The 26,126-nt window shown below is 41.5% G+C and overlaps 2 protein-coding genes across 2 annotated transcripts; one reads left to right on the top strand and one right to left on the bottom strand.

Annotated features, from left to right (window-relative positions):
• Nucleotides 1-53: 53 nt before the first annotated feature.
• Nucleotides 54-4,115, bottom strand: SLC7A6OS (solute carrier family 7 member 6 opposite strand). Its single transcript, XM_058813448.1, has 5 exons — nucleotides 3,910-4,115; nucleotides 2,753-3,130; nucleotides 2,192-2,389; nucleotides 1,196-1,319; nucleotides 54-720 (listed from the first exon to the last, which is right to left on the bottom strand). Exons 1-5 carry the CDS (start codon nucleotides 4,051-4,053, stop codon nucleotides 599-601), a joined length of 966 nt encoding a protein of 321 aa, XP_058669431.1. The 5' UTR covers nucleotides 4,054-4,115; the 3' UTR covers nucleotides 54-598.
• A 169-nt stretch (nucleotides 4,116-4,284) lies between these two features.
• On the top strand, nucleotides 4,285-17,957 carry PRMT7 (protein arginine methyltransferase 7). The gene is made up of 18 exons (XM_058813447.1): nucleotides 4,285-4,503; nucleotides 4,744-4,919; nucleotides 5,676-5,712; nucleotides 6,985-7,134; nucleotides 7,672-7,780; nucleotides 8,469-8,581; nucleotides 9,794-10,035; nucleotides 10,194-10,371; nucleotides 11,461-11,588; nucleotides 12,382-12,541; nucleotides 12,957-13,040; nucleotides 14,044-14,091; nucleotides 14,311-14,400; nucleotides 14,998-15,159; nucleotides 15,277-15,351; nucleotides 15,760-15,920; nucleotides 17,104-17,200; nucleotides 17,754-17,957. Exons 2-18 carry the CDS (start codon nucleotides 4,825-4,827, stop codon nucleotides 17,907-17,909), a joined length of 2,085 nt encoding a protein of 694 aa, XP_058669430.1. The 5' UTR covers nucleotides 4,285-4,503; nucleotides 4,744-4,824; the 3' UTR covers nucleotides 17,910-17,957.
• The last annotated feature ends 8,169 nt before the right edge of the window (nucleotides 17,958-26,126 follow it).

The following is a 26,126-nucleotide window of genomic DNA, read 5'->3' as shown; positions in this document are numbered from 1 at the left end:
CAAGGTCAAACTTTCTCTGGAAAAAGAGGTTCTCATTTATTAAAATAGCTACAAGGAATGGAATATCTAGGATAAGCCCAAGCACCCACACAGTGAGCCAAAAACGCTACCCACAAATGCACTGGGTTCTCCCCCAAAAGCAACTTTCCAAAAAGAAGAACCCCAACCCAACTAAACTCCCCCATTTATAGACCCCTTCGAGTCCAGGATTGCTCCATTACGGATCTGCATGGTGACTGGTCCATTTCCAGGCTCCTCATTCATCTTTAACTCTGTTCAGTCTGGACCAATCATTTCTGCAGGGCTTTGAATGATTGGTCAGATCTTCCATCCAATCCCTCTTTGACCTCACCTTGCCCTGCTGGACCTCCGTTCCACCAAACCCTGGACCCCCAAACTCTTAACATAATACAATTAATATAACATAATATATACAATATAATTTAACTCTACCCTAATTTAACATAACTTATCTTTTACCTATAACACACCCATCTGTTTAATGTCCACCAGCTGAAGCTGGCTGCTCAGATAGTACATTCTCCTACAGCAGCAAATGTTCACCCTCAGTGTGCATTTCATCTCCAAAACCAGGCTGTTAGTCAGAACCCAAATCTTCAATCTGATCGTATCCAAATTCCTTCAAAACCTCCTCTCGATACTTGTCCCATGTTCTTCTTCTGTAACATTGGTCCTCATCACTGAAGCTCTCTTCAGAATCTGTAGAGAAAGCATCAACACTTCTAGATTATCCCTTCTTTTTACTTAAAAAATTAGGTTAATCAGACTAGTTTAAGCTTCTTGAGAAACTAACGAAGTCTGATTAACTTCTGTATGAGCAGGGGTTTGAACTGTGCTTGAAGGACTCTGGGGTAGAGACTTCAGAAGGCAGAGGCAGTGTTTCACAAGCATGTGGACCCAAGTCACGGATTCCTTCTGTAAGCAAGCAAACCTTTGCAATTCCAGCAGCCTCAATGTGAGGCTCAAAATTTCTCAATTTTGTCTTTTCACGAGCACTAATTTCTCTTCTAGTTCCAAGAAAGATAATCCTTCTCTACAAGCATTTCACCATTTTAAGAGCAGAATCCTACCCCAGCAGTGCTCAGTTAAGTTGCTTTTTTAGGGATAGCATGTAAAAAAGAGGGGATGTATACATGCACAGCAGGAAAGCAAACAGCATTTATGACAGGTGTACCTTTTTCTCCATCTTCCTCAGGCAAGAATTCATCTTCCTCAGGATAATCATTACGCCAGTTATTTTCATCATTTTCATCATCTTCATCATCATACACTTCCTCTGGACCAGGATCATCATTTACCTGCATGTCAACACAAAACACAATGCTGAGTGTCTGTGCTTATAGTGAATGTTAAGTGAATTTTCATCCAGCTGTGCAATACTGTACAGACCAGAAAGAGCCAGGAAATACTGATGGCCAGCAGAAGTAATTCTGCAGTGACACAGGGCACACTGCAGGAGAATTTGGAGTTGTTACTGCATTCACCAGCACACTTCAAATCTGCTTGAGGTGAAAAATCAGTGAAGTCCCACATGTATGTGTTCCACTCTAGCACTTCAATGCTAATGTCTAGCTTAATCCTACTCACTTCAGCAGTAGTATAATAGATCAGGGAAGACAGAAAATAATTTCAGGCTCCCAATATACAAGTCTGTTAATCACAGGAACTATACAACACAAGACTAAACCTTAGATTAAACTTCCTAACTCCACAGTCACTGAAGAAGTATTATGAAAAAATCTCTGATATGAAGATTAAAGTCAAGTCCTCAAATAGTGCAAAAGTTGTGTGTTCCCCCTTGCTTTTGTTTTCATTCAGTCCTATTTACAATGCCATTTTAATGGCTGCCTCCTAACTGCAAGCAAGACATAAATGATGCAATTCTCCTGTGCCAAAATGGAATTGTCAGTTTGAAACCAGAGAGATTCTTCTCGTGACCTGAGCACCATCCCTTCCATTTTGTCATATGATGTCCTGGGATCAGGAGTAACCTGCAGGAACATGGGACTGGCAGTTACAAAAGGCCTCACACAAGAGGTCACTGAGCATACATGTAGTGTCTGCCTGAAAGGACCTTTCTTAGCATGGCAGCTTCCAAGAGCAGAATTTTAAACATCTTTTATTTGATGTCTTTCTAATTGAGAAAGATTGTTTTTTTCCGCACTCTTACCCATTCATATTCTTCTCTGTAGGGCTGTACAGAAAGGATATTTTCAATCCAGTCAGGGGCTGATGTTTCCTTATAGTAGATGTCATAAACATACTCATCCTCTTTGTGACCGTGTTGTTCTTTACCATCTTCAGAAATGTTTAAACGCTCACGGATCATCTCTACTGCATTGCAGAGAATTGCATCTGGATTGGTCTTCTGCTGAGAAAAAACGAAAAAACGTTTCCACTAAATTCATACAAAGTCTCATTTACAGCCAACAGTTTTCAGATGAAAAGAGAACTTATCCATCAGACCAGGGCAAAGGAAAATAGGGTGGAACAAGCCCTTCCTTAAGCAGCAGCTATGCACACTGTCTGCTTGAACATTAGTGCACTCAGGATCCTCATGAAACATTGCAACTTGCTCCTTTAATAGGAGCTTTAACTAGGTGCACTAGTTAAAGCTCCTATTAAATAGTGGAATACTTAGAGTACAATAAAACTGCCACAGCAGTCTGCCCACATGTGCCACTCAACAGCCATACCAAAGCACTTCAAGTAGCCCAGGTTCATAGCTGACCTGTGGGTTTGCAGTGGTTACACTGGAATCTCCCACTGTCTCCTCTTCTTGTATAATATCAAACAGCTGGAATTTCCCACAGCAGTCTGAACTTTTATCCACAGCACTGCTCTCCTCTGGTGAAGCATCCTGCAGTGCTTCAGAGTCCAACCTGTCCCCGTGGGGCACAGCCTGTCCGTCTGCGGCAGGTGCAGCTGTGTGGGCACAGTGCGGCCGGTGGCTGGAAATGACCCGGTACCGCTTCTCCTTCCTTTCCGCCTGCCTGGCACAGCGCAGCTCCTGAAGGATTTGCTGGGTGCTTCCCAAAGGGGGCCGCAGGCTCTGAGCTGCCTTGTCCCGTGTGATGGCATCTTTAACGTATTTCTGAACTGGTTCGTTCTGGGGGAAAGGAACAAAGAGGAGGAGGAATGTAATGAAAACATGAATATAGCAAGTCATATTCCTTCCTGGAAGGGATGAAGAACTGCAATACCAGTAATCCTAACATTCAAGTAACTTCTACTATGACTTTAAGCAACATAATCATAATATTCTCTTGTTATGAGGGGAGAAAAATCCCAAGATCTAGAAGTCCTAAGGCTATTTCAATTTGATTTTTAAACAACTTTGTGGTACAAAATAGCTCTCCAAAGAAAAACACATGCCTTTGGAAGACTGCAGCAGACCTAAATTTAGGGCACAATATCCTTTACTTTATCCTAAGAAGACCATTTCCCTATTCTTACTCAATAGAAAAGGCTGGATGGAGGCTGTTATCCCTGTAGGGCGGAGCTTCAGCATCTCTCTAGGCAGAAATTCAAGCTCTACTTATTGACTGTTGTGTAGCTTCCAAGTGAGGAAGAGTGTAGAAAAGTGTAGAGAAGCGAGTGCCGCGCACAGCCTGTCCCGGGGGCGGGTGCTGTGGGCCGGAGCTGTGCTCCTGCCGTGCCCGCGGCTGTCACAGCGCGGGAGGAGCCGCCGTGCCCTCGGTTAGCGGCAGCGGACGGCGCTGCCCGCGGCCGGGCTACTGTGCAGGGCAGCACAGCCAGAGCGGAGCCCCGAAAGGCCGCGAGGAGCAGCCAGAGAGAGGCGCTGCTTTGCAAACCCCTCCAGGAGCACCGGCCCAATCCGCCCGGCCCATTCCGCCCGGCCCGGCCCGGCCCGGCCCGACCCGATACCTTGGAGGAGACGGTCGCTGCGAGCTTGAAGAGGTTGTTCTCTACGGGCTCGGCCCGGCGCCGCTTGCAGGCCAGGAGCAGCGCCTCGGCCGGCTCGGAGCCGCCGCGCTTCCGCCGCACACGCAGCACGGCCGCGCCCGCCATGGTGACTGCGAGAGGGCGGAGCGCCCGCACAGCGCCGGCCCCGCGGCTCGGGCTCAGCGGCGGCGGGGAGTGACGGCGTGTGCGGGACAGGGACACGCGGGGCCGGGGCGGGCACGAGCGGCGCTCGGGGCGGATACACGCGGTGTCCGGGGCAGGCACACGCGGCATCCGGGGCGGGCACACCCGCGGGGTTCAAGGTGGGCACACGCGGCATGTGGGAGCTGCCGGCCTGGGGCTCTGAGGAGGGACGAGCCCGCGGCTTCTCGGGCCCGCTGCGCTGGTTCCGGGCTGGGGATGGCGGGGAGCGCTCCGGCCGTGCCCCATCGCAGCTCGTTCCTGAGGCAGGGAAGGGCCGGGCCTGTGCCGGTTCCCCCTTGGGGACTCCGGGGGAGGGGCCGCCGCCGGCCTGATCCACTGAAGGGATGCTCTTCCATGAGGATTTACTGCTGTGTTGGTTTCTTTCCTGCGTTGTGTTCTCAGGGGTTACACCTGGATGATCTTCAGGGTCCCCTTTCAGTGCAGGGCTAGGTGACATATTTTAGCTTAAAACGTCCTTAGGAAAAAAGCATAAAGCGGTCACCAGTACTAATGGCTAAAACAGATGTAGTGGGGGAAATGTACAAGAGCTAAAGCGATACTTGTGTTTACTAAAAGTTTTATGCTTGGTTTGTTTTTGGTTTTTTTTCACAGCCAGCATTTGGTGTATTCTGTTGAAGTGAAAGCAAAGCTGCACACAATACATAAATAATACAATACGGCTTGAGATTGATCATGAAGACATTCTGTGGAAGAGCCAATCCAACCACTGGCTCGATGGAGTGGCTGGAAGAGGGTGAGGACTATGACTACCACCAGGAGATTGCAAGGTATGCTTGGAAAAGTGGCTTGTTCTGTTAAAGGCCACTGAAAAATGGGCAAATCCAACATTTTTTTTACGGGCAGCTTGGGGTTCTGTCTTTGTAGAAGTTCCAAGGGCCTGAGGTGAACAGACTGTAGAATAGTCTAAATGTCAGTAAATGTGCCCAGTGGTGTACAGAGGAGAACTGTCAACGTAAAATGTTATAAACCATTCTCCAAGTAGTTTCCTTCTAACTTTTTAAATATGTTTTCTGTCCAGCTCATCCTGATACTGACAGTGTCTGAGCTGGGACAAAATGCATTTACCAAATTGCTTTTAAATGGCAGTGCAACATGTAACTGCCGGTTATCTGTTCTTGGTGTAGCTTTTTAAGAGCTTAGTGTAATAGCCAGCGAAAGTGAGAAGATATATTTTGGGGTATTTTTGAGTAGTGGAACTCATGAAGAAATGGGAACCAAAGAAGTTTAAGTCTCAGTGTCTTTCATTGCTGTGTAGGACTCTATGTGTGTCTCAGGTGCTACTTCACAGCTGTTTGTCCCTACATCTGTCTATCCCTTGGGTCCATTGCTGTGGAGAGGATTTGTGCCAGTGATTCATGAGTTGATTTATATGCTGATGGCCAGATCACTGAAATTACATTATCCCTTAGATTAGAGAAACACTTTAGGTCTTCCCAGAGTGTGTCAGTTTGTACATTTGTGGGGCACAGGGACCAGTTGCTTTGCAGAATGGAGTATTTAAACTGGAATATCTTTTATTGCAGGTCACGCTATGCAGATATGCTTCATGATAAGGACAGAGTAAGTACAGAACCAAAACCCTTTTGAATGGAGGGAAAAGAGCCATTGCATTTCTCTTGAATAGCTGTCACTGAAAAATAAAATGATCACATTTTTGTACTCTCTAAGGTACCAGACCTGCTCTTAAATCAACAAATGCCTTCTTACATCTGACTTTACTGTTCTGTTGTTTACTGCAGAACATTTTTATATTCAGTAGCCAGTTTTGCTCTTCTGTGTTTGACATTTTTGACAGAGCGCTCGTTAGATGAAATTTCAAAGGTTGTAAAAGTGGAGCTGGGCTTCTAAGTTTTTATAGGAGTATATGTAAGTTTGTTCTTCTGTGGTATTTCTACCATATGTACAGGCATGATGAAGTCTGGAGTGAATAGTTCAAATGTTCATTTTCCTCTAGCCATTAAGTCAGCCTTCCATCAATAACATTTTGAAAGATTTTTTTGGTGCCTCCACAATGAATATTGATTTCATATTGAATTAAAACTTGTCAGTGGGATAAGGCATTTAATAAACTTTGTAGAGGCAGCAGGTTGTGTGTGAGTGATAAAAACAGCTATTGGAATTATATGTATCAAAGTTGTTGACTAGAATTGTTGAGAAGGGGGTCCAGCAGACCTTCCAAATGTATAATGTTCAAAGGTTGTCTATTCCTTGGAAAGGCTAGATAAATCATTTGGAAAGGAATATCTTACAGTAGGTTGTTATAAAGAAAATATAACCATATAAATCTGTATCTTGTGGCTGACAGCATTTATTTTCTTCCTGTTGTTGATGCTTATAGCTCTGTTTAATGGCCTGTAACTAAAACCCAGAATTTACACAGGTTTAATTCTCATGTGTGAACTTTTTTGAGTAAATGAAGAGAGGAATCTAAACAAGATACTTCAGCTCTTGTACTGCCATAGGGAGAATATGACTATTTGAGTGGTCCTGCAGGGGAAAATTAATCAGAAAACCTGTATTATCTCCCATGGATCTGATTATTATTTACTTGGGAAAATATATGACATTTGGAAATCATACATAGGTTATGAATAGCTGATTGACCAATAGTAATATGAACATTGTGATAAATATTAATGTACTTTAAATGGGCTGGTTCTGTCAGTTACACTTGTTACTGCTGAAAATGGCTTTGGTGTGACTGCTTGGCATGAGGAGTGTCTGTAGGACTTTTTCTGATTATAAACTCACAGTCAAAGAGTGCAAGATTTCTGCACAAAAATTAAAAACATAAATGGATAAAAGGTTGCTGATTTTTTTTCTTTTCCACAGAATGTGAAATACTACCAAGGTATTCATGCTGCAGTGAGCAGAGTAAAGGAGAGAGGTGAGAAAGCAATTGTGCTGGACATAGGGACTGGCACAGGACTCCTGTCCATGATGGCAGCTTCAGCTGGGGCAGATTTCTGCTATGCCATTGAGGTGAGTGTTTGTTAGGGGTTGCACATATTCAACATGTTCTTTGGGATGCTCTTATTTTCAGGTTGTGTACTATCTCTGTTATTTTTGTTCTGAATGAAACAGAAGTTCTCTTGACAATTACACTGTTAATACAAGCAGTGAGTATTTCAGTGCTGGGTGTTTTGGTTTCATTGACATAGTGGCTTTAGCACATGTAAGTCTTTAGGGGCTTCTGTTGATGCATGTATAGGTATCTTTATTTTTACAAAGAAATGAATTTGTTTAATGTAAATGCTGCAGTATTAATGTGTATTCTTGTGTTTCAAAAGTTAAATTGGAGTAGCCTTTGGAGGCAGCCAATAACTAACAGTGAAGCTCTGAATTTTTCAAGTGAGGCTCATTGCCTTGTTTCATGGTAATGAACTTCAAACATAGGAAAAGATAAGAATATGTTAATTTTTTTTCAGAATTAAATATATTGCATTTTGTGTAGATGCCCTTCCATTTTTGAAAGCTGACTTGAAGGGAACCATTTTGTTGCACTCTCGCTGTTCACAGGTGTTCAAGCCCATGGCTAATGCTGCTGCGAAGATAGTGGAGAAAAATGGTTTTTGTGACAAGATCAAAGTAATCAACAAGCATTCCACTGAAGTCACAGTTGGCCCAGGTGAGAAAAGTAGGCTAGGCTTAAAAAAATGGGCAAATACCTGAAAACCATGAAGGAAAAGGTCTTACTGTTATTTCTTACACCTTTTTTTTGATTAAAACAAGTGTATTGAGTGCACTGAGGGAGCTGGGATGCGTTCAACTTGGAGAAGAGGAGGCTTAGGCAAACCCTCATCTCTACAGCTGAAAGGAGTTATTGGGTGAGAAAGGTGAGGGTTGGCCTCTTCTCCCAGGTGACAGGATGACAGGAAATGGCCTCAAGTTGTGCCAGGGAAGGTTTAGATTGGAGATTCGGAAAATTTCACAGGAGGGGTGTTAAAGCATCAAAAAGACTGCCTAGGGAAAGGGTAGAGTCAGCATCCCTGGAAGTGCTCAAAAACATGTGGATATGGCACATGGGGACATGGGTTAGTGGTGGGACATGGTGATGGTGCTGGGTTAGTGGTTGGACTTTAGATCTTAAAGGTCTTCTCCAACCTTAAGGGTTCAGTGATACTTTACATTCTAGAAAGTAACACTGGAAATCTACTTTGGAAGAAAGTGTTCTGGTAATATTTCAGTAACCATTTGTATTTCAAATGGAAAATAATTTCCAGTCTTCTGCAGACTCTTTAACAGGAATAAGTTTTTAATTACTTGTGTATTCAGGTAAAAGATTTAACATTTCAATGTTAATTTGTATCTTTCAGATGGAGATATGCAGTGTCGAGCAAACATCCTTGTAACAGAATTATTTGATACAGAGCTGATTGGAGAAGGAGCTTTACCAACCTATGAGCATGCACACAAATATCTTGTACAGGTAAGAAAATATAGGGAATGTGTCACATCTATCACTACAGAAATTTTTCTGCCTTTTTTTGAAGTAGGATAGAGATTATACAGAACTTAGGCTTCTGTATCTCTTGGTAAATACACCATCAGCTCTGCTAGTTTCTTATTCAGTCAATAATTTACTAGATTCATTCCTAGAATAAAGCTATTTGAGTTCATATTGTAAGTCACAGGCTCTGAAAGTACACCTAGTTGCTTTGTGTTGAAACCAATAACTTACTGGTTAACAAATGTCTTTCAGAAAGGCATCCAGTTCTGATTTGAAGCTCTCCTTAATAATAACTTTGTCCCAAGATATTTTAAAAAATTATGCTAAATTTGATGAGCTTTACTTCCAGGCATTGATACATTTTTGGTTGGATATTTTTTCTATTGTGTTTTTACTACTCCATGTGCATTTTGCATGTGAAAATATTTTAACAGTGTATTTAAATAACATCTCTTTTTTTGGACTTATAATCTATGGGTATAATTTTGGAGCTTTCTCTTTTACATTTTCTAATATTTTCCCTTCATTAAAATGTGGATGGCAGAACTTCGTTTAGGTTTCCAAGTTTCCATTCATGAGTTTAGAAGACACCATATAAAGACAGTAACACTCCATAACTTTGTACTGCTTTCTATATAGAACTCTTAATTGCAATTAGTCTTTTTTCTGTTAATGCATTGTTTTTGAACTTCATGGTTCGCTCTTAGTGCTTAGTGGGATTTTAGGACAACTTGTATGTTTTCCACTCTTTAAACATGGATACAAAGTTGTCCTTGCATAAATATTTAAACCATTATTTTTCTTATTTTCTCATTACAATCAGTAACTCTCTTTTACTGTTGATAGCTTAGTAGTTTTCTGTCCTGAGAAGCTCAAGCTAGATCTCTTATTTCAGAACAATAAAGGAAATGCAATTTTAACTGAGGCTAGTCAACTGATAATATTGCATGATTAATGAAGAAATCTGGCCTTGCTGAAGCACACTGAACAGGACAGATATGTGTATTCTGTTTCACAGAGAGACAAATTGCTCTAATGTTACAAAAGTCTCTAAAATAACTTGTATTTTAGATTTCAAAGCTCCCAGTCCAACTTTTCTTTAAATGAGATTGAATTTCAGTTGATTTAATCTCACTTATGTCAATAAGTGAAACTTGTTGAATGTATTTACCCTTTGTTTTGAATACTCAGGAAGGATGTGAGGCAGTGCCTCACAGGGCAACAGTCTATGTCCAGTTAGTGGAATCCAGAAGAATGTGGTCCTGGAAGAAACTCTTTCCTGTTCATGTTGAAGCAGAGGATGGTGAAAAAATACTTGTTCCACCTTCAGAAATGGAGAACTGTCCAGGTCTTCCTTCTGTTTGTGATATCCAGCTGAACCAGATGCCTTCAGGTGACTTCAGTACCCTTAGTGATGTGGTGAAAATGTTCAGGTAAGGGAGATATTGTTTTGTTCAAAACAAAGTTATCCTCTTATGCCTTTCATATAAGCTGTGTACTGAGCTTAAGAAACTGATGAGAATTTCTGAAGAATTCATTTTACAATTTCCTTTCTAATATTTCTTTTTACAATTTCCATGCTTCCCTGCAGTGTGGATTTCAGTAAGCCAGTACAGAGTGCTTCTACCTGCTATAGAGTGCAGCTGGAGGCTGTGAAATCTGGCAAGGCACAAATTGTACTTTCCTGGTGGGATATTGACATGGACCCCTCTGGGATGATAAATTGCTCAATGGCTCCCTACTGGGTAAAACCCACTTCTGCTTTGCAGGTAAAATACTGAGCCTTCAGATATCATTGTCAGATGACTGAGCAATCCTTTGGAGTACTGGGGGATTTAAGCAGCTCTGCCTTAAATTGCTTAGGAACTTTGCTTAGGAACTTAGTATTTAATGTATTGGAAGATGCTAAATAAGCAAATTGTAGAAATTTTAGCTATGGTATATGCCCATTTGAGGTTTTCTTTAATGGTAAACATTAAACAGTGATCTTTTTTGTAAAACTTAAAGACTGAAGTTGTTCTTCCAGATATCGTTATTTCTTTTATGTTCAAGAAATAAAAATGTCCATATCTTTTTCCTTAACTAGTCTCTGTCTCTGGTTAAAATGTTAGTCTGTGCTTTGCTTCCTTGTAGTTCTTCTATTAAATTTCCAAGTAAGTTTTATGTTCATGGTAGTATATTTATACTCTCATTAAAACAAAAGAGGCTGTTGTAGGAAAGTGCTGGATTGTTATGGATAATTACAGAGATACTATCACTATTAAGTCAGATTGCTGTGGTTTTTGTGAGTGAATTTACCAGTAGGATGAACTTTGTCAAAAGGAAGTTCAAAGGACAAAATGATTGTCTACAATTAGCATGTTTGAGAATAAAATTTGAAATTATCAATTTGTAGGTGTTCAGCTTAGACTGACTGATCAGCATAGGATATTTGCAGTGCAAAAACCAGCTTTTTGAAACACATAGTAGTTGTGCTGTGATCAGAGTGACACTAAGTGACAATTCTGGGTGCATGAGGCTGTCAGCAGTTCAGGTTTCTAACACAAGTTAACCATGGAGGGTAAACAGCATTAATAAATGCAAAGCAATTTTGGGTTGTTTTTCATTTGGTTGCAGTAGAAGCTTGGCCAGTGAGCAAGCCAATGGTCTTGGATTTATTCTGTTGCAAGAAATCAATATTATTCAATGTGTGATATTGGTCTTTATTCAGCCTTGCTAAATTGAACAAGATTCTTTAAATCAATCCTGCATTTTCAAAATTGTACCCATTCTTCCTAATTGATTTCCTGCTATTTGTTTACTTTCCATTTGCTATTTATGAGTGAGTTTCTGAGGTTTTGTATATCAACCCTTTTCAGTGGAGGGATCACTGGATGCAGTGTGTTTATTTTCTTCCACGTGAGGAGCCAGTTCTGCAGGGTGAGAAGCTGCACCTGACTGCCTGTCGTGATGAGTACTCTGTGTGGTACAACCTGCAGAAAGCCAGGTAACAATCTGGGTGTGGAAAAGACTGCTCTCTTACTCAGGCTGCAGTATTTGCTGCACTTAGAGCATCTCCTTTTGTAGAAATGCAAGATTAGAACCTAAAAAGTAGAAAAATATTAAAGGCTAATATGGGCAATGCACAGGTGAAAAATACACATTATGCCTAAAAACTCAGTTGGACTGCAAGGTCCTGCCTCGTACCTGGTTCCATTCTTTGAAAAGAAGCATAAAGCAATCATGGTTGGTTCCTGGAAATCGTAAAATACAGCCCAGCTGAAGTGGCATACTGGTAAGGAAGTGAAATAATTGCCATTCCATTTCCATTTTCTATTTTCCTAGTCAGCACTGTCTTTTTGAGATTACTGCTTTTTGCTCAGATTAAAAAGGGCTTAATCATGTTGGTTGTCATGGCAATTGCAGCAAACATTTTTAAAACCAGTGCTAGCTTTAAAATGTCTGAATCTGCTGTGCCTTTTTTACTTTGGAATCCAAAATCCAAACAAGTAACTGTTTGCTGAAAGGGCAAAGCCTAAAGTAACTAACCATCACAGTTAGTGGTGAAGTGGGGGATGGTTCTTGGTTTTGTCTTTTAAAGAAGGTGAAAATTCTTTTTGACCCCTCTTCATTTGGAAATGCAGAGTTACAGAAATGTCTCTGGAGAGCCAGGAGCTTCAAAAAAGTGACAGCAGAGTTTGTATTCATTACTGTGCATATCAGCCAAAATGCATCAATGTGCTGTTTACAAAAATGTCTTACTGATGCTGTGGTTGATACTACACTGAGTTTTTTTCCAGAGAAGGGGAGAGCAGAGCAGACGAAGAGGAGCAGAAAGCAGATGTCTGTGTGCAGAGTCCTGTCTGTAGGTGTCGTGCCCATCTGCTGTGGAACAGGCCCCGCTTTGGGGAGCTGAACGATCAGAGCCGGACACGCCAGTACGTCAAGTCCTTGAGGAAAGTGAGTGCTTGCTGCCTGCAGGTTCTCTTGGCTCCTCTGAGGGATGCACACCCTGGTTTATTTACATAATTATTTATGGAATTTGTTTGTCCCCTGCAAAGGACTTTGCTCACAAAGTGTATTTTTCTTCCATCAGCAGATGGAAGTTACAGTTTTGTCTTGAAAGCTTTAGTATTAAATTTGTAAATGGTAAGCAGCCATTTTTAATAGGATTTGTAGTAGCTCTGTGTGTTTGTTAGACATAGTATTGGCAGTTGAATAAAGACATCCATTACATTTTTGAGCAAACTTTTTCAGACCTAAGCCAAAGGCATTACATGACAATTTTTTTACAGTTATTTGGTATGAAAGTGTATAAAGTGTGGAAAGTTTTCCCTCTGCAATAAGAATAACAATGACTATTTGTTTTCTGTAGGTTCTGAAAACAGATAGCATTTGCCTTTGTATCAGTGATGGCAGTCTGCTGCCTGTGCTGGCTCATTATCTTGGAGCAAAGCAGGTACAGTACTTTGTCCTGTTTTTCAGATCTTTGCATTTTAGCTTGGTATTTTTCTCTCATGGAGTTCATTTTCAGCTCATTATTTAACTATTTCCAGTGCCTCTTCAGGGACAAGTGAGGAATAGACTCACATTGTGCTGAAGGGGTGGTTAAATTAATCTCTGGTCAAGCTCAAGTCTAGGAAGATGATAATTACCAGATTTGACATTTCCCAGTTTGTAGTTTTGAGGGAAAGTGCTGTTCCTTATTCCCCACTGCTTCCTGTTTGCCATCTTGTTTTTCTGAAGAAGTTCTATGGACCTAAATGTCTGGGAGGGTATTTTTCTTTTATGTTTGCAATTCCATAATTACATTTGTTACCTAGTCTGGAGTGGAAGATCTGTAAGAGCCAAGTAGGAAGCAGTAAGAGTACTGGGTCTGTGTGTGGCTGAGAGCTGCCTGGCTGTCTCACACACATAAATGCCCTGCTTGATGGGGAGCTCTTTAAACTAAAATCTGTTAGAGCTGAATTGAATATCTGGGAATGTGTAATGTAATATAATCCTGAGGAATGTAGCATATTTCCTAACAATTCATCAATTTTGGATAAAAACTAATTTTTTTCTTACTGCAAAAGTCTTCTGAGCACTTTCCAGCTGATACAGTCAGGTTATACTAAGCAGTATTTACAGTTTGGCACAGTGGTGATATGCCTTCATTTGTTCATGAGTAAATATGTGCTTGGGACAAATGTTAATGTGCTGTGTGCAACTTAAAAAAGGAAAATAAGTATTGGCATTCTGTTGGTTTTTTTGGTGTTTTTTTTTATAGCTGTGAAAACAGTATTTAGCCTGTAGTTTTGGTGGGTGTTTTGTTCTTTTAGAAGTTCATTATAGTGCGAATATATGCATGGTTCTTATGAACTGTGCTCACTAGGGCATCGAAATCTTGCTTCATTCTTCAGTTACATAAACTTTTAATTAAAACTATAAAGCTAGTTTGACTAACTGCGTATTTTCATTAGGTGTTTACCTTAGAAAATTCTGGTGTGGCCTGTTCTGTCATGGAAAAAGTGAGTATTCCATTTTCTGTTAAAGCTGGATCTCTCCTTGCAAGGTGCATGCAGCCTTCAAGAATAGACTTGTTTCATCCTCATGAGTTATGGCAGGCAGTTTTGTTAAAATTTCTTTTGGCTGCTGGGTTTTTTTTCCTTATTTATTTTCAATGAAATTGTTATTTTGGACTCAACTGTGGCTTTTGATAAAGACAGTGTGTTACTTTTTGATTTTAGATTTTTAAAGCAAATAATCTTGAAGATAAAATTAAAATAATAGAAGTGCGACCTGAGTTGCTGAAGCCTTCTCATTTGGAAGATAAAAAGGTATGTTACAGTTGTCCATGATACTGAATTTTAGGGGTTGGTAGGGAGCAGAAGGTAAAAATGAATTGTTACCACAATGAATTCTGTTATATCCCAATTAATCTAAAATTTAAGTGGTTCACACCATGTGCCACTAAAATTAGAGACTAAAGAATGTGGGAGGGTTGTTGCTTTGTTTTTGAAGGGTCTGACTTTCCCTGCTGCATAATTGCCTCAGTAGTTAAAGCAGTTTAACTGGTTCTACAAGGCTGTAACTTTCACAGGCCACTCAAGAAGATTGCAATCTATTTGGAAGTAATAACATACTTCAGAACCTCAGAATTCTGTGACTCATTACAAAGCCTTCCAAACTCAAATTCAATATTTTCTCACAAACTTTGTTGCAGGAAAATTCAATTTAAAATGTGGTAGCTAAACCCACAGAACAATGTCCAGTGTGCTGAATGTGCAGTGTACAACAATTAAATCCCTATGGAGCAATCTAGATGATTTCACTTAATATATTGCACTGGCAACTATTGGAAGATCTAAACAGCCTGTGTTGTGAGTTGTTGTTCTTTATTATAATGCTTTTTATCTCTTCCCTCCTTTGCCAAGATTTCTGTCCTGGTGGGAGAGCCGTTTTTCACTACAAGTTTGTTGCCATGGCATAACCTGTATTTTTGGTATGCCAGGACAGCTGTGAGCTCTCACCTTGCCAGCAATGTCACTGTCCTGCCTCAGTCTGCTTCTTTGCACATGATGATTGTGGAGTTCCAGGTGAGATAGATACATAGTATGTGGTTTGTTTTTGAATGTCTAAGCTACAGCTAAAATTATTGCAAGATTTCCCATTTCCTTTGATAAAGCCAAACAAAATGCTGTTGTTTCTTCCAGGATTTGTGGAGAATCCGGAGTCCCTGTGGCATCTGTGAAGGTTTTGATGTCCGGACTATGGATGATATGATTAAAGTAAGAAAATCAGTTTCACCATAAGTCTTGGCAAAACAAAAAATCAGTTTGGCTTAATCAAGCATTTAGTGACTGTTGAAAAACTTGTGTATTAGGCAGAACACCATTGTTTGAGATTCATTTTTATCAGCTTCTAGAGCTTTGTTCTAGATTAATTTGGAGGAGTATAGGCAGTTGTAGAATGGAGTTCATGGTGTGGAAAAAGAAAATTTCAGTGCATTGTGTTTGAAAGTGCCCATTTCTGTTTCAGGGCTGAGGGCCCCAGTCACAGCATTTGGTTTCATGCATGTAGGACATTTTCTCCCTTATGACTAAGTGCAGTCCTGCTCTTTTGCAGCTTTATTGCTTGAATACTCTGGGTGTGCATTTCTCCTGTTTTCAGTTAATTTTATTCCTTCCTTTTTTCAGGATTCTCTGAATTTTAGGGAATCCAAGGAAGCAGAACCTCACCCACTGTGGGAATATCCCTGCAAGTCACTCTCAGAGCCCCAGGAAGTTCTGACATTTGACTTCACAAAGACTGTCCCAGAGCACTGTCTCAGCACAGAGGGCTCTGTGAAGCTCTTAAGGTCAGTTTTCTCACTGCAATAAATATTTTTGTCATCATCCATTTCTTTACCTCCCAGTAAAGCTCTTTAGAGGAGTTGAGTTTAGAGCTCCTTTAAGTGTATTACACTTAACTGGTGCAAATGTACTTGGCAGTTTTAATAATGTGACCTAAGATTGTGGAAGTTGCCCTGGCACAAGCTTCCTGTGGATATTCACACTAGGCTATAACAATAATACAATAATGTTTGATATTATTAGATTAGATAATATACCTCTGTTTAAAAAAACAACATTTTAATAGCTCTCACCATGATTTAAATTTTAAATATATTAATTTATAGTTTAGAGAAAATAAAATATTACCTGGATTTTTTTAGTGTTTCTGTTCAGAAAAAGCTTCTACTTAGCTTGTCAAATTATTGTGTTTAATAATTAAACTTATTATGTTTAATAGCTTTAAAATTATATGCTAGTAGCTTATAATTGTTGTGTATATGTTAATAGCTTTTAATGTATATGTTATTCTTTCTTCTAACTATAATCCTGACAGTTTATATTTTGCCACATCTTCTGAGATACTTTCCACTATAACCGTGGATTGTACTTAATTCTATTCAAACTTGAAATGCTGTAAAGAATTTAAAAATGAGAAAGCTTTATTTTTTTAACTATCTAGAACTTACATAGCTCAAACACTGCTGTGTTTCTCATTCAACAAAATGAGAAAATCAAGCTTTCATAGACTGCAGAGCCATCTGTGGGGTCTCTGTGCCTTTGCAGCAGTTGTGTTTTCAGGCAGCACAGTGGCATGGCCTCTGCTTCTTGTGGAGCAGGCACTTGAAGTGACACCATGTGTGTGGTAAATATTTCCTCTAAATTCAGAGTCAGTAGAAGCTGGGGTCTCTAAAGGAAGTTCCCAGCTTATGCTGTGTAATTCATGCCATGTTACTCAGTGCTGGTTAAGTGGCTGTGCTGCTGAGCAGATGTAGTTATGACATGTTCTCTTCCTTGCCTTTTTTTGGATTTCATATCTGCAAATACTTTAAAGTTTCTGCCCCCAGTTACCAACTCAGTCAGCTGTTCAGCTTTCTTTCAAGGAAGGAAGTTGTTCATGCTTTTGCAGCTCTCAGTTAAGCACTAGTGCAGTGTTTAAGCTGCCAGGATTGTGGAAAGTGACAGTTTCTATCCTGCATCTCTCCCCAGGAAAGGCAAGAGCCATGGAGCAGTTCTGTGGATGGAATATCATCTTACTGCTGATATCTCTGTTAGTACAGGACTGATGAAACTGTCCAATGAAAAGGTATATCTTCATTTTAATTCATTATGTCAAAGTCTGTAGGATTGCAGAGGGTCTCCGCTGGCCGTGCTTGGGTTGTGTAGTACCCCTTCTCACACTGTTTGGACATTGTGTCATCAGAATTACTAAAATTATCTGTTCATGTTTTTATGGGGAGCAGGGGTGTACCTTAAAATGGGAGAGTCTGATTTGCATCCAAATGCTCCCTAGTTTGGAATCAAATTCAGAATTTAAATGGGATGCTAGGTCAAAGCAGAGTTTTTTCATACAAATAACTTCAGTTTAACAAAACCAAAAATTTGGAGAGGAAGGAGTAAGCATTTTTAGTATTCTCTCTCAGTATTCTTTGACCAAATCCATTTTTAGGTCAGTGACTTCAGTGTGTGGTGTAGCAGATGGTTTTTCAAGTTATGAGTTCCATAGTGGAGTGGATGGCAGTGTAAATGATAACTGTTGATCATTGTGTGTTCAGCTGGTAGCAAGAACTCTGACTGCGTTGTTACTCTATAATAATATTGAAGATTTTGACTTCTTTCACTTTAACTCTCTCCTTTAGGGAAACTGTGAATGGAATCCCCACTGCAAGCAAGCTGTTTATTTCTTCAGCTCTGTTATTGAATCAGAAATTCTGTCGGACCCTACTGCTGTCGAATACGCTGTGAATTTTGACACAAAGACAGGAGAGATTGCCATGGATTTCAAGCTATTATAAAATTCTTTCCTCCTGCTCATATTCCTAAATTATAATAAACATACAGCATTTCCTTTTTTTGTACAGCAGAAGTTTTCTTTCGTTGTGTTCAGAGAGCAAACTTTTCTTTAACATGCTTCTAACCTTTATGGGTTTGTTTTCAAAATACAGTTAGTGAGGTAGAGAGGAGCCATTTCTTAGGGGCAGGAATTCTTGTCAGGAATTATATACATATATACACACATGCTTTTCATCATCTCTTCCAGGGTTTTATATAGTGCTAAGGAGGTACAGAACAGTTGATTTGACAATAGCAGCTGGTTATTGCATGGCATATCATTGGATGAGGACACCAGGCCTTACACTGACATTAGAGAAAAGTGAGTTAAACACTTCTATTTCTAGGCTGTGCTCTGTCACTGTAAAATGGGAAATAATCTCCAGACTGCACAAACAGAAATCCCAAGTCAAGATACATATGTATATTAGTACATGTAATAGGGAGAAGGAAACAGCTTAGCTGCTCTCAGACTCATCTAAATTCTGGCTGGTTCTAAGCTGAAATGGCCAGGGGATTAAACTGTGGTGCACTAATGTTCTGCTGCAGCTGATGATCTGAGATGCTGCATTTCTGAAGAGTCCTGTGCCAAAAAGTGACCAGAATCTGGAAAGCTGTGACTGGAAATTAGAAAATATATATTCAGATTATTGGAAGTGACAAACCGATGGTAGTCTGACTAGAAACTGAAGAAAAAGAGTCATGGGCAAAAAGCAAATCTTTATGAGAGATGTAATATTCAGTAGATGATTAAAAATGACTCATTCCATCAGAGGTGTAAATAAAACCTGCCAGTTTGGCTGAGTTGTGAGGTCTCTGCTGTAGCACATGTCCACTGCTGAGGTTTTCTTAGTTTTCTCCAGATCACATTGGCTGCAGTGGCATTGTGTGAAGTGAGTTCTGCTTTAGATGAAGAATCAATTGATATCTGTTTTGTATGTGTGACCTATTAAAGTTTTGATAGAAAATCAATGTCCTGCCAGTCCCAAATTATGTCAGCCATCCACAGGGATGACAGTTATTAAAGCTACTCCTATTTCTCTGAGCAGCAGCTTTAGCAAAGTGAAAGGAATATAAAGAAACCATGAGGCAGCAGGAGCCTCCCCTACTCTGCTCTCCTGGTCACCATGATACATCATTCTTGTGAGTAAAAATTCTTCCTTTTTTTCCCCTGATGCTGTGATCATATTTATAGACCCACGAGCCATCTGCAATATTCCCAAAGTTTTAGATCCATTTTCCAAATGAACAGAAACCTTGCAGCTCCTGCTGATGTGTGTGAATTCCACTTTTCAAAACTGCACTTTTAAGATGCCCGGGGTGGGCGCAGTGAAAGGGAAGGGCAGAGGCTGGATGCAGTAGCAGCCACCTGCAGAGCTGTGTTCCCAGGGCTGAGCTGTGTGCTGTGTGCATATAAGGAAGAATATCTTAAATTTCAGTGCACCTGGAGCAGAAATCGCTTTGCTGATATCAAAAAAAAACCCAAAAAACCTGGAAGGATGGAATGCTGAGCATATTTTAGCCCCTGTGGGTTCCTAAGAAGAGCAAAATCTGAGGGATATGCTCAAGAAACCTTGTGCATGTTCTAATTCACTGTGAGTGTTACCAGCATCACTAATGCTTGCTGATTTGGCTTGTGCATTTAGATATGCACTGCAAGTGCTTTAAGGATTTAAAATTTAAATTGTTAAATTGCTGGAGGCTATTGAGACAAGCCCTTACCACAAGTGTGTGTAATTAAGACTATTTATTGTATGTAGCAGTCTTTCTTGACTTATGTGAGTTCTTTAGGTTGGGCTTAAAAACCTGATGTGATCTGTCAATTGTGTGGAAAACAGCTGCTTACAGAGGGACACCATTTCTTACTTATGTGTGCAAGAACAAACTAAGAGCCTGTTTCTATCTCTGTCCTGTTCCACAGGGCATTTACTGCAGGCACACACTTGGGGGAGGAAAGGCACTCTATCAAACAAACACATTACCCAGAGCAGCAGTCAACCTCCATTTGTTCCCAGACCTGACAGAAGCATTGCAGTGATGTTCTGAGTTGGAAGAGCTGCTGGCTATGGGCGTCCTAATAAGCAGAGCAAGAATCCTATTTTCTCTTGGAAGGAACTTATTTGGTGCTGCCAGCACAGGCAATTTTTTTTCTAAATGACAATAGCTTTGATCCTGACTAAGCCTGCAGGCACAGATGCACGTTCTAATAGAAACAGGATCTTCTGCCAGCCCTGAACTAACAGCATTAGAGATCAGATATTGCAATAGAGCTAGTGTATAGCTGGGCAGCTTTTTTAATGCAAGACACAGGTTTTAGTCAGGTATTAAAAGTCAATAAACTACCAAGTGTTGCCATTCACATTTAACTTCCCAGTTTTGGCTTTACTGCAGAAGTAACTGTTCTGTGGTTCTGAATTGCAGTGAGATTTTACTAAGGTGTGGTGGTTACCACAGCACAGCTCCACAAGAGGGTGCTGAGAACCCACTTCTGAATTTCTAGCACGTTATAAATCAGGAAAATGCAGAGGCTTGCAATGCAGCTGTCTGATGCAAATCACACTTGTGTTATGAGATACACTGTACATACATGCATGGACGTGGAAAACCAGTGCAAAAAGTGGTAACTGCTCGTAAATCTAACCCAGACCTGCACCGTAACTGCTCGTAAATCTAACCCAGACCTGCACTTACTGTTAAAGCAGGCAGGCAACAAACTCTTATGCTGACTGCAGGGTGAATAGTGCTCCTTGGACAGTGAGGTTGTCATGGCCCTAATGAAGGACAAGTCTTGCATTTTAAAAGGTGTTTTCTAAACCATGGCAGGTGCAAGATTTGCTCCTTTATTTGCAGAACTGTTACCTTTTGTGTGAAAGCTGGGCACTTCAAGGACTGAGATCCTGGAGCTTGCTTTTCTCCTTCATTAGTCCCTTTGAAACTGCTCTGTGTGGGCTTCCTGCATTTAACAAGATAGAGGATGCAGTTCAGGACTAATTCATTTAGTCACTCATCTTTTGTATTCTATTTGTAGTTACAGCTGGTTGTTAGGGGGGGAAGAGACTATTAGAGCTTCCTAGAGTTGGATTTTTCCAGTGATGATTGTGAGCTGAATACAACGGGTGCTTGTGTTGTCATTCTACCTTATTGACTCTGATGGCATTGCAAAATGTTAATTTGGCTTGGTACTTAATCATTGTGATGCTTCACATTTCTAAGCATTTAATGCAGATTAGTGATTAAGATGCTTCTCAGAGAGGTATGTGTTGTCATCTCTATTTTTTGGACGAGAAAAAAACCAAGTGTGGTTTGTGTGGGTGTGTGAGTGTTTCATCTGCCCCAGGCTCACTATAAGATTAGAGCCTCAGAGCTAAAAATGACTTGCTCAAGGCCATGCAGAATAGACTAATCCCCTGACTCCCTAGCTCTGCTTTAATAATTTGTTTTCCTAGCACAGTGTGATTTCACATGCAGCCTTATGAGGTTTGACCGAGATGCAGCAGATAAAGACTCAGAGACAGTAAATCCTTGGATAGCTCAGTAATTAAAGCCACCCGGGTTTTACTGCACATGTAAAATATATTTATATTATATAGAAGTTACATATTTAACATAAATATATATATATGTATATTTACAAAGCTACAGAGCATTGGTTTTGCTTTCAAAAGCTGTCATGAAGATGACCCACTTTTTCTTCCCCCCAGCAGGATTCTGTCTGGGATCTGAGAGCCCTGAAGATGCCTCTTTTGTGGACAAGGGCACTAATGAATGAATGAATGAATGAATGAGAGCTGATGATCCTCCTGTGTGCCAGGGGAAGGCCCTGCAGTTGCAGGTCTGGCTGCTCTTCACAGAGGTGTGGGCACAGTCCCAGGGTGTCTTGGCCTTAAGTTACACGAGATTGGCTGTGTACCCTCTGGTTCTTCTTCAGGGTTTTGCTGAAGTGCAGCTGCATGATGAGCTGCAGCAGCCCCTTTGCTGTGGATGTGCCTCTCACTACTGTCTTTTTCCATTTCCTCTGCTCCCTCTTGCCTTGCACAGCACTCCCTTGGGGAAGTGATGTGCTTTGGGAGCAGGAGTGGGTGCTGCATGTTGCTGAGTGTGCTGCTGCTTCTGCAGGGTGGTGGATCCTGCTGGATCTGTGCTCACTTAAGGTGCCTTCTGGCTTCTTGTCAGGGTATCTAAGAAACCAATTACTCACACTCCTGACAATCAGCAAATAATTCAAGCTGTGGAGATGAATGAGGTAGGAGGGAGAGACAAGCAGCCTTCACTGCAGCACTCCAAATGCCCTGTCCCTGCTGCTGGGTGTTTCTAGGAATGCTGGAGGGACTGTACATGTCCTGCATGTCTCATCTCATGCCTGCCTGACACAGTCACTTGTGCCCAGGGGCTGCTGACAGAGGCTGAGGCTCCCTCACAGGGGTGGAGAGGCTGGAAGTGCATCCAAACTGGGAATGAAGTGGCTGCTCTGCAGGAGTGGCACCTGGGGGACACTGGGCCAGGGATGTCCCCAAGCTGCCATTGTGCCCCTTCCTGCTGGGCCCCTGAGGGGCTGAGCTGCAGGGAGGGATGGACACACTCTCCTTACCCCTCCCTGTGCATCCCAATGCCCCGGGCTGTGTCCTGCCCAAAATGTGTCAGCTCCTGCTGCCAGCCCACAGGGACAGAGCAGCTGGCCAGGAGGCTTGCTGTGTTCTGTGAGCAGCTGTGGGACTTGAGAAACCAAAGTTAATGTGTTGAGTTTGTGTCTGTGTGACTGCCAGCCTGAGGGAACCAAGAACACACAGGGGTAATGAACTGGTGTGAAGAGAATATTCAGACCATATAATTTTGCTGGCTGTTCTGCCATGTGTGTGTCCTGGCATGCTGGGACAGGGTACTGAGGGCCAAGGCAGTGCCTTTAATATTGGCTGTTCATGTTCCTGCTGTTTTAAATCAGCTCTGATGTTTGTGTCTCTGACCTCCTGAGTTGATGCTGTTTAAGGGTTTTCCATACTGCTTCTCATTGCCTGGTTCTATTGAGTAGCAATCATCTTTGGACTCCAGCTCAAGTAGTTTCATTCTGTCAGTGGAGTTGAGGTGATGGGCCCTTAAGTGACCCTGTTGGCATTGCTTCTTCTGGAGCCTTGGCCTTGCTTGAAATCAGTGCCCACCTCCCTTCCTGCAGCTCCTGTGTCCCTGTTGGCCAGGCTGGTCCTGAGAGCAGAGCAGAGCTCAGAGGCCGATGGAGAGCACGACAGGAACTCTCCCAGGATGAGGGACTTGAACCTCTCTTGAGCAAAAGCTCTTTCTGCCTAGAAGTACATTTCATCCAAAGTTTATACTTCTGGAATTGATGGAGAAACTCAAAGTTTTATCTGAATGCCCTGAGGAGGCCTTAGCTGTGGGAAGGTGTGATACAGCAGTTCTCTCATGTGTCACTGGATGCACTGAGTGGCCAGGACTGCATGCCAGAGGTGGGAGGGTTTGGGTTAATACCTGATGGCCCTGTGCTGAAAACTCTGCTGCTATATTGCATTATCATGGCTTAGTATGTGTTTCTGTTTTGTATGAAACTCTTAGGGAAGCTGCATGTCTTCTCCTTCATGCATCAAATAAATTTCTTTATAGATTTCAGAGGCTTAGATTCCTGCCTTGCCATGGCGCTTCATTTTTTGCTAATAGTGACTGGTGCTCAACAAAAACTAGCAGTTCCTTCTGTGTTGCACAGCAGAATAAATTAACTATGAAGTCAACTTCTGTGTTAAATGTTAGGTTTTTATCTTTTCTTGCATTATCTTGACACATACCCTGCAATACACATGAAAATAAGTCTTCAAAAATGGAAGAAGGAAGAGAAATATCTAGGAAGAGCTATGTCTTCATATTTCAATACAAAACAGTCTTTATGTCTGTTGTAGCAGGGTGCTCTGCTCCACAGGTTTAATGGGTCTGTGCTGTCCAAACATTTAATTTTTGTGTTTTCTTTTGTGCTTGTCACAGACACGAGGCACTTCAAGGCCAGTCTCATCCTTGTGTGGTGCTGCCAGGCTGAGGGGTTGTTTCATGCTCACAGCTGACATGAATGTAGCAGCAGGGCAGAGGCATCAGCAGCATTTCCTTCCCAAGAGGGGCACCAGCACCTCAGACCACCTGGGCAGGTTGGTGCCCAGGCTGGGCTCCTGGTGCCCCACTGTGGGTGTGCTCATGCACAGACATGGCTGGCAGTGTGTTCCCTGTTCCAGAGTGGCAGTGGGAGGTTTTGGTGAGGATGTGCTGTTCCCCTTTCAGGTGCTGTTTATCCCACTCTCTTGGAGGGCACCCTCGGTGGCAGATGTGTCCCCATTTAGATTGGTGCCATTTCTGTTGTGTCCCTGTGCCAGCCAGGCAGGCCCTGAATGAATGCTGGGATTTTCTCACAGGAGATCATCTGTTCAGATTGATGCAGTGCCTTACATCCAGTGCCAGCTTCCTGCTGCTTTCTTGGATGCTGCTGCCCATATCCTTTTGCTTGCAGGGAGAATATTCCACTTGTGTCCCTGCCTCTGGCTGGGAATGAGATACACTGCTCCATTGTTTACCTCCCTAGAAGCTGAGAGCTGTGGCTCTCTTTATGAGACAGTCTGTATTTGCATTCCCTGGGTTGGCTGGGCAACAGCTAATCAAATAATTACATTTAAAATAAGATTTAAAAAAAAAAAAAAGGCATGTCTAAAAATAAAGGCAAGGTGTAGTCATGCTTGTCACCAGCAGAACTAGTCAGCAGTGTGTGTTCTGGGGAATGTTTCCTGAGCAATTAAGGGCCATTTAATCTTCCTTAATGTACTTAATCTTTCTTAATATACTTAACTTTATTTGTTGCATTTTAAAAATATTTTTAGATGTTCTCCTATCCTTGCAGTATGTCTGCAGATCCAGTATGACCTCCCATTCCTTCTCCTTCCATTCCTTCTGCCCCCTTTGCTTTCAGCCTTCTCACACAGAGCCTTGACAGGCACCTATTCATACTTCAAGAGTTTCTGCTTGTAAGCTCCAGTTCTGTCCACGTTTAAAACATGAGTAAAAATAGCACTGTTGAGGTTTTTTAAATAATAAACTGACAGTCTCAAACAGATAATTTTGCTTCCCTTATAAATAAGCATAACCCAGAAGCAGAAGAAATTCTGTATTTTCCCCCTGTCCTCAAACCAAAGCCAGGACTGAGTGGGGCCTTTGGGTTGTTCTGTCTCATCCTTCCCTGCAGCTTGGCTCAAGTACAGACTCTCTGTAAATATACATTCAGCTCTGTTTTAAAAGCATTGGGGATTCAGAGAGGAATTTTTTTTTTGTTTATTTTGCATTCCATTGTGGTCATTTGGAAGCTAGTTTTGAACTTTCCTGGTCTTGTGGTGAGAAACTTTCTAATTGTCAGCCCAGGCATCCAGGCCTGGACAAGGACCTGTTATACTGGGTGTGGAGCCACTGCCCAGCCCTTGACCAGACCCTGTGTTTCTTTCTGCCAGTGTATAATAAATGCTGCATTTACAGCTTCTAATTTGCTCTGGCTGTGGAACAGAGCTGCAGCATGGTGAGGTTTCTGCAGTGAGGTGAGAGGACACTCAAGGTCAGCTGTGGGCAAAAGGATCTCACCAGGTAAGCACTGTGGGTTCAAAAGGGGCACAGAGTTTCAGGAACACTTGTAGTAAAGTGCCTGCAGCACGAAGACCTTCTTATGTGCTTGTTGAGGACACAAGACAAGTTTGGTTAAAAGTCTGAGTTTGCTGTGGCTATAAAAAACTTCATTGGCAAATGTGGAGGAGAGGAATTAAATGTAACCAAGGAATAACAGAAAATAGAGTTTTAAATACCTGTTTCATAACAGTCTGATTTTGGGGCTGAGATAATGGACCAGGTTGCATGCTGAGAATTAGTTTGTCTTGTGTGATACACCTTTCATTAGCAATATATTTAGCATAGTGCTTAGCAACATGCTAGGCCCAGGATTTTTGTTAGGTTGGTGTCCTGCAGACCTTGCAGCTGCCTTTTGTTCCTTGATACCTTATGTCCTTACTAAGCAATATAAAACATTCTGTGTTGGCTTTGCTGGAGCTGGTGGAATTGTGGCAATTGACCTCAGAAGTGATTTAAATATAAAGATCCAGCTGGATTTTGCTGGGTGTTCAAAACTATGAATTGGCATTTAGAAGGTATTTAAGAGCCTG

Source organism: Ammospiza caudacuta, chromosome 13, assembly GCF_027887145.1.
Source record: "Ammospiza caudacuta isolate bAmmCau1 chromosome 13, bAmmCau1.pri, whole genome shotgun sequence".
In the NCBI taxonomy this organism is placed as follows: Eukaryota; Metazoa; Chordata; class Aves; order Passeriformes; family Passerellidae; genus Ammospiza; species Ammospiza caudacuta.
This window is presented reverse-complemented; position numbering and strand designations above follow the sequence as displayed.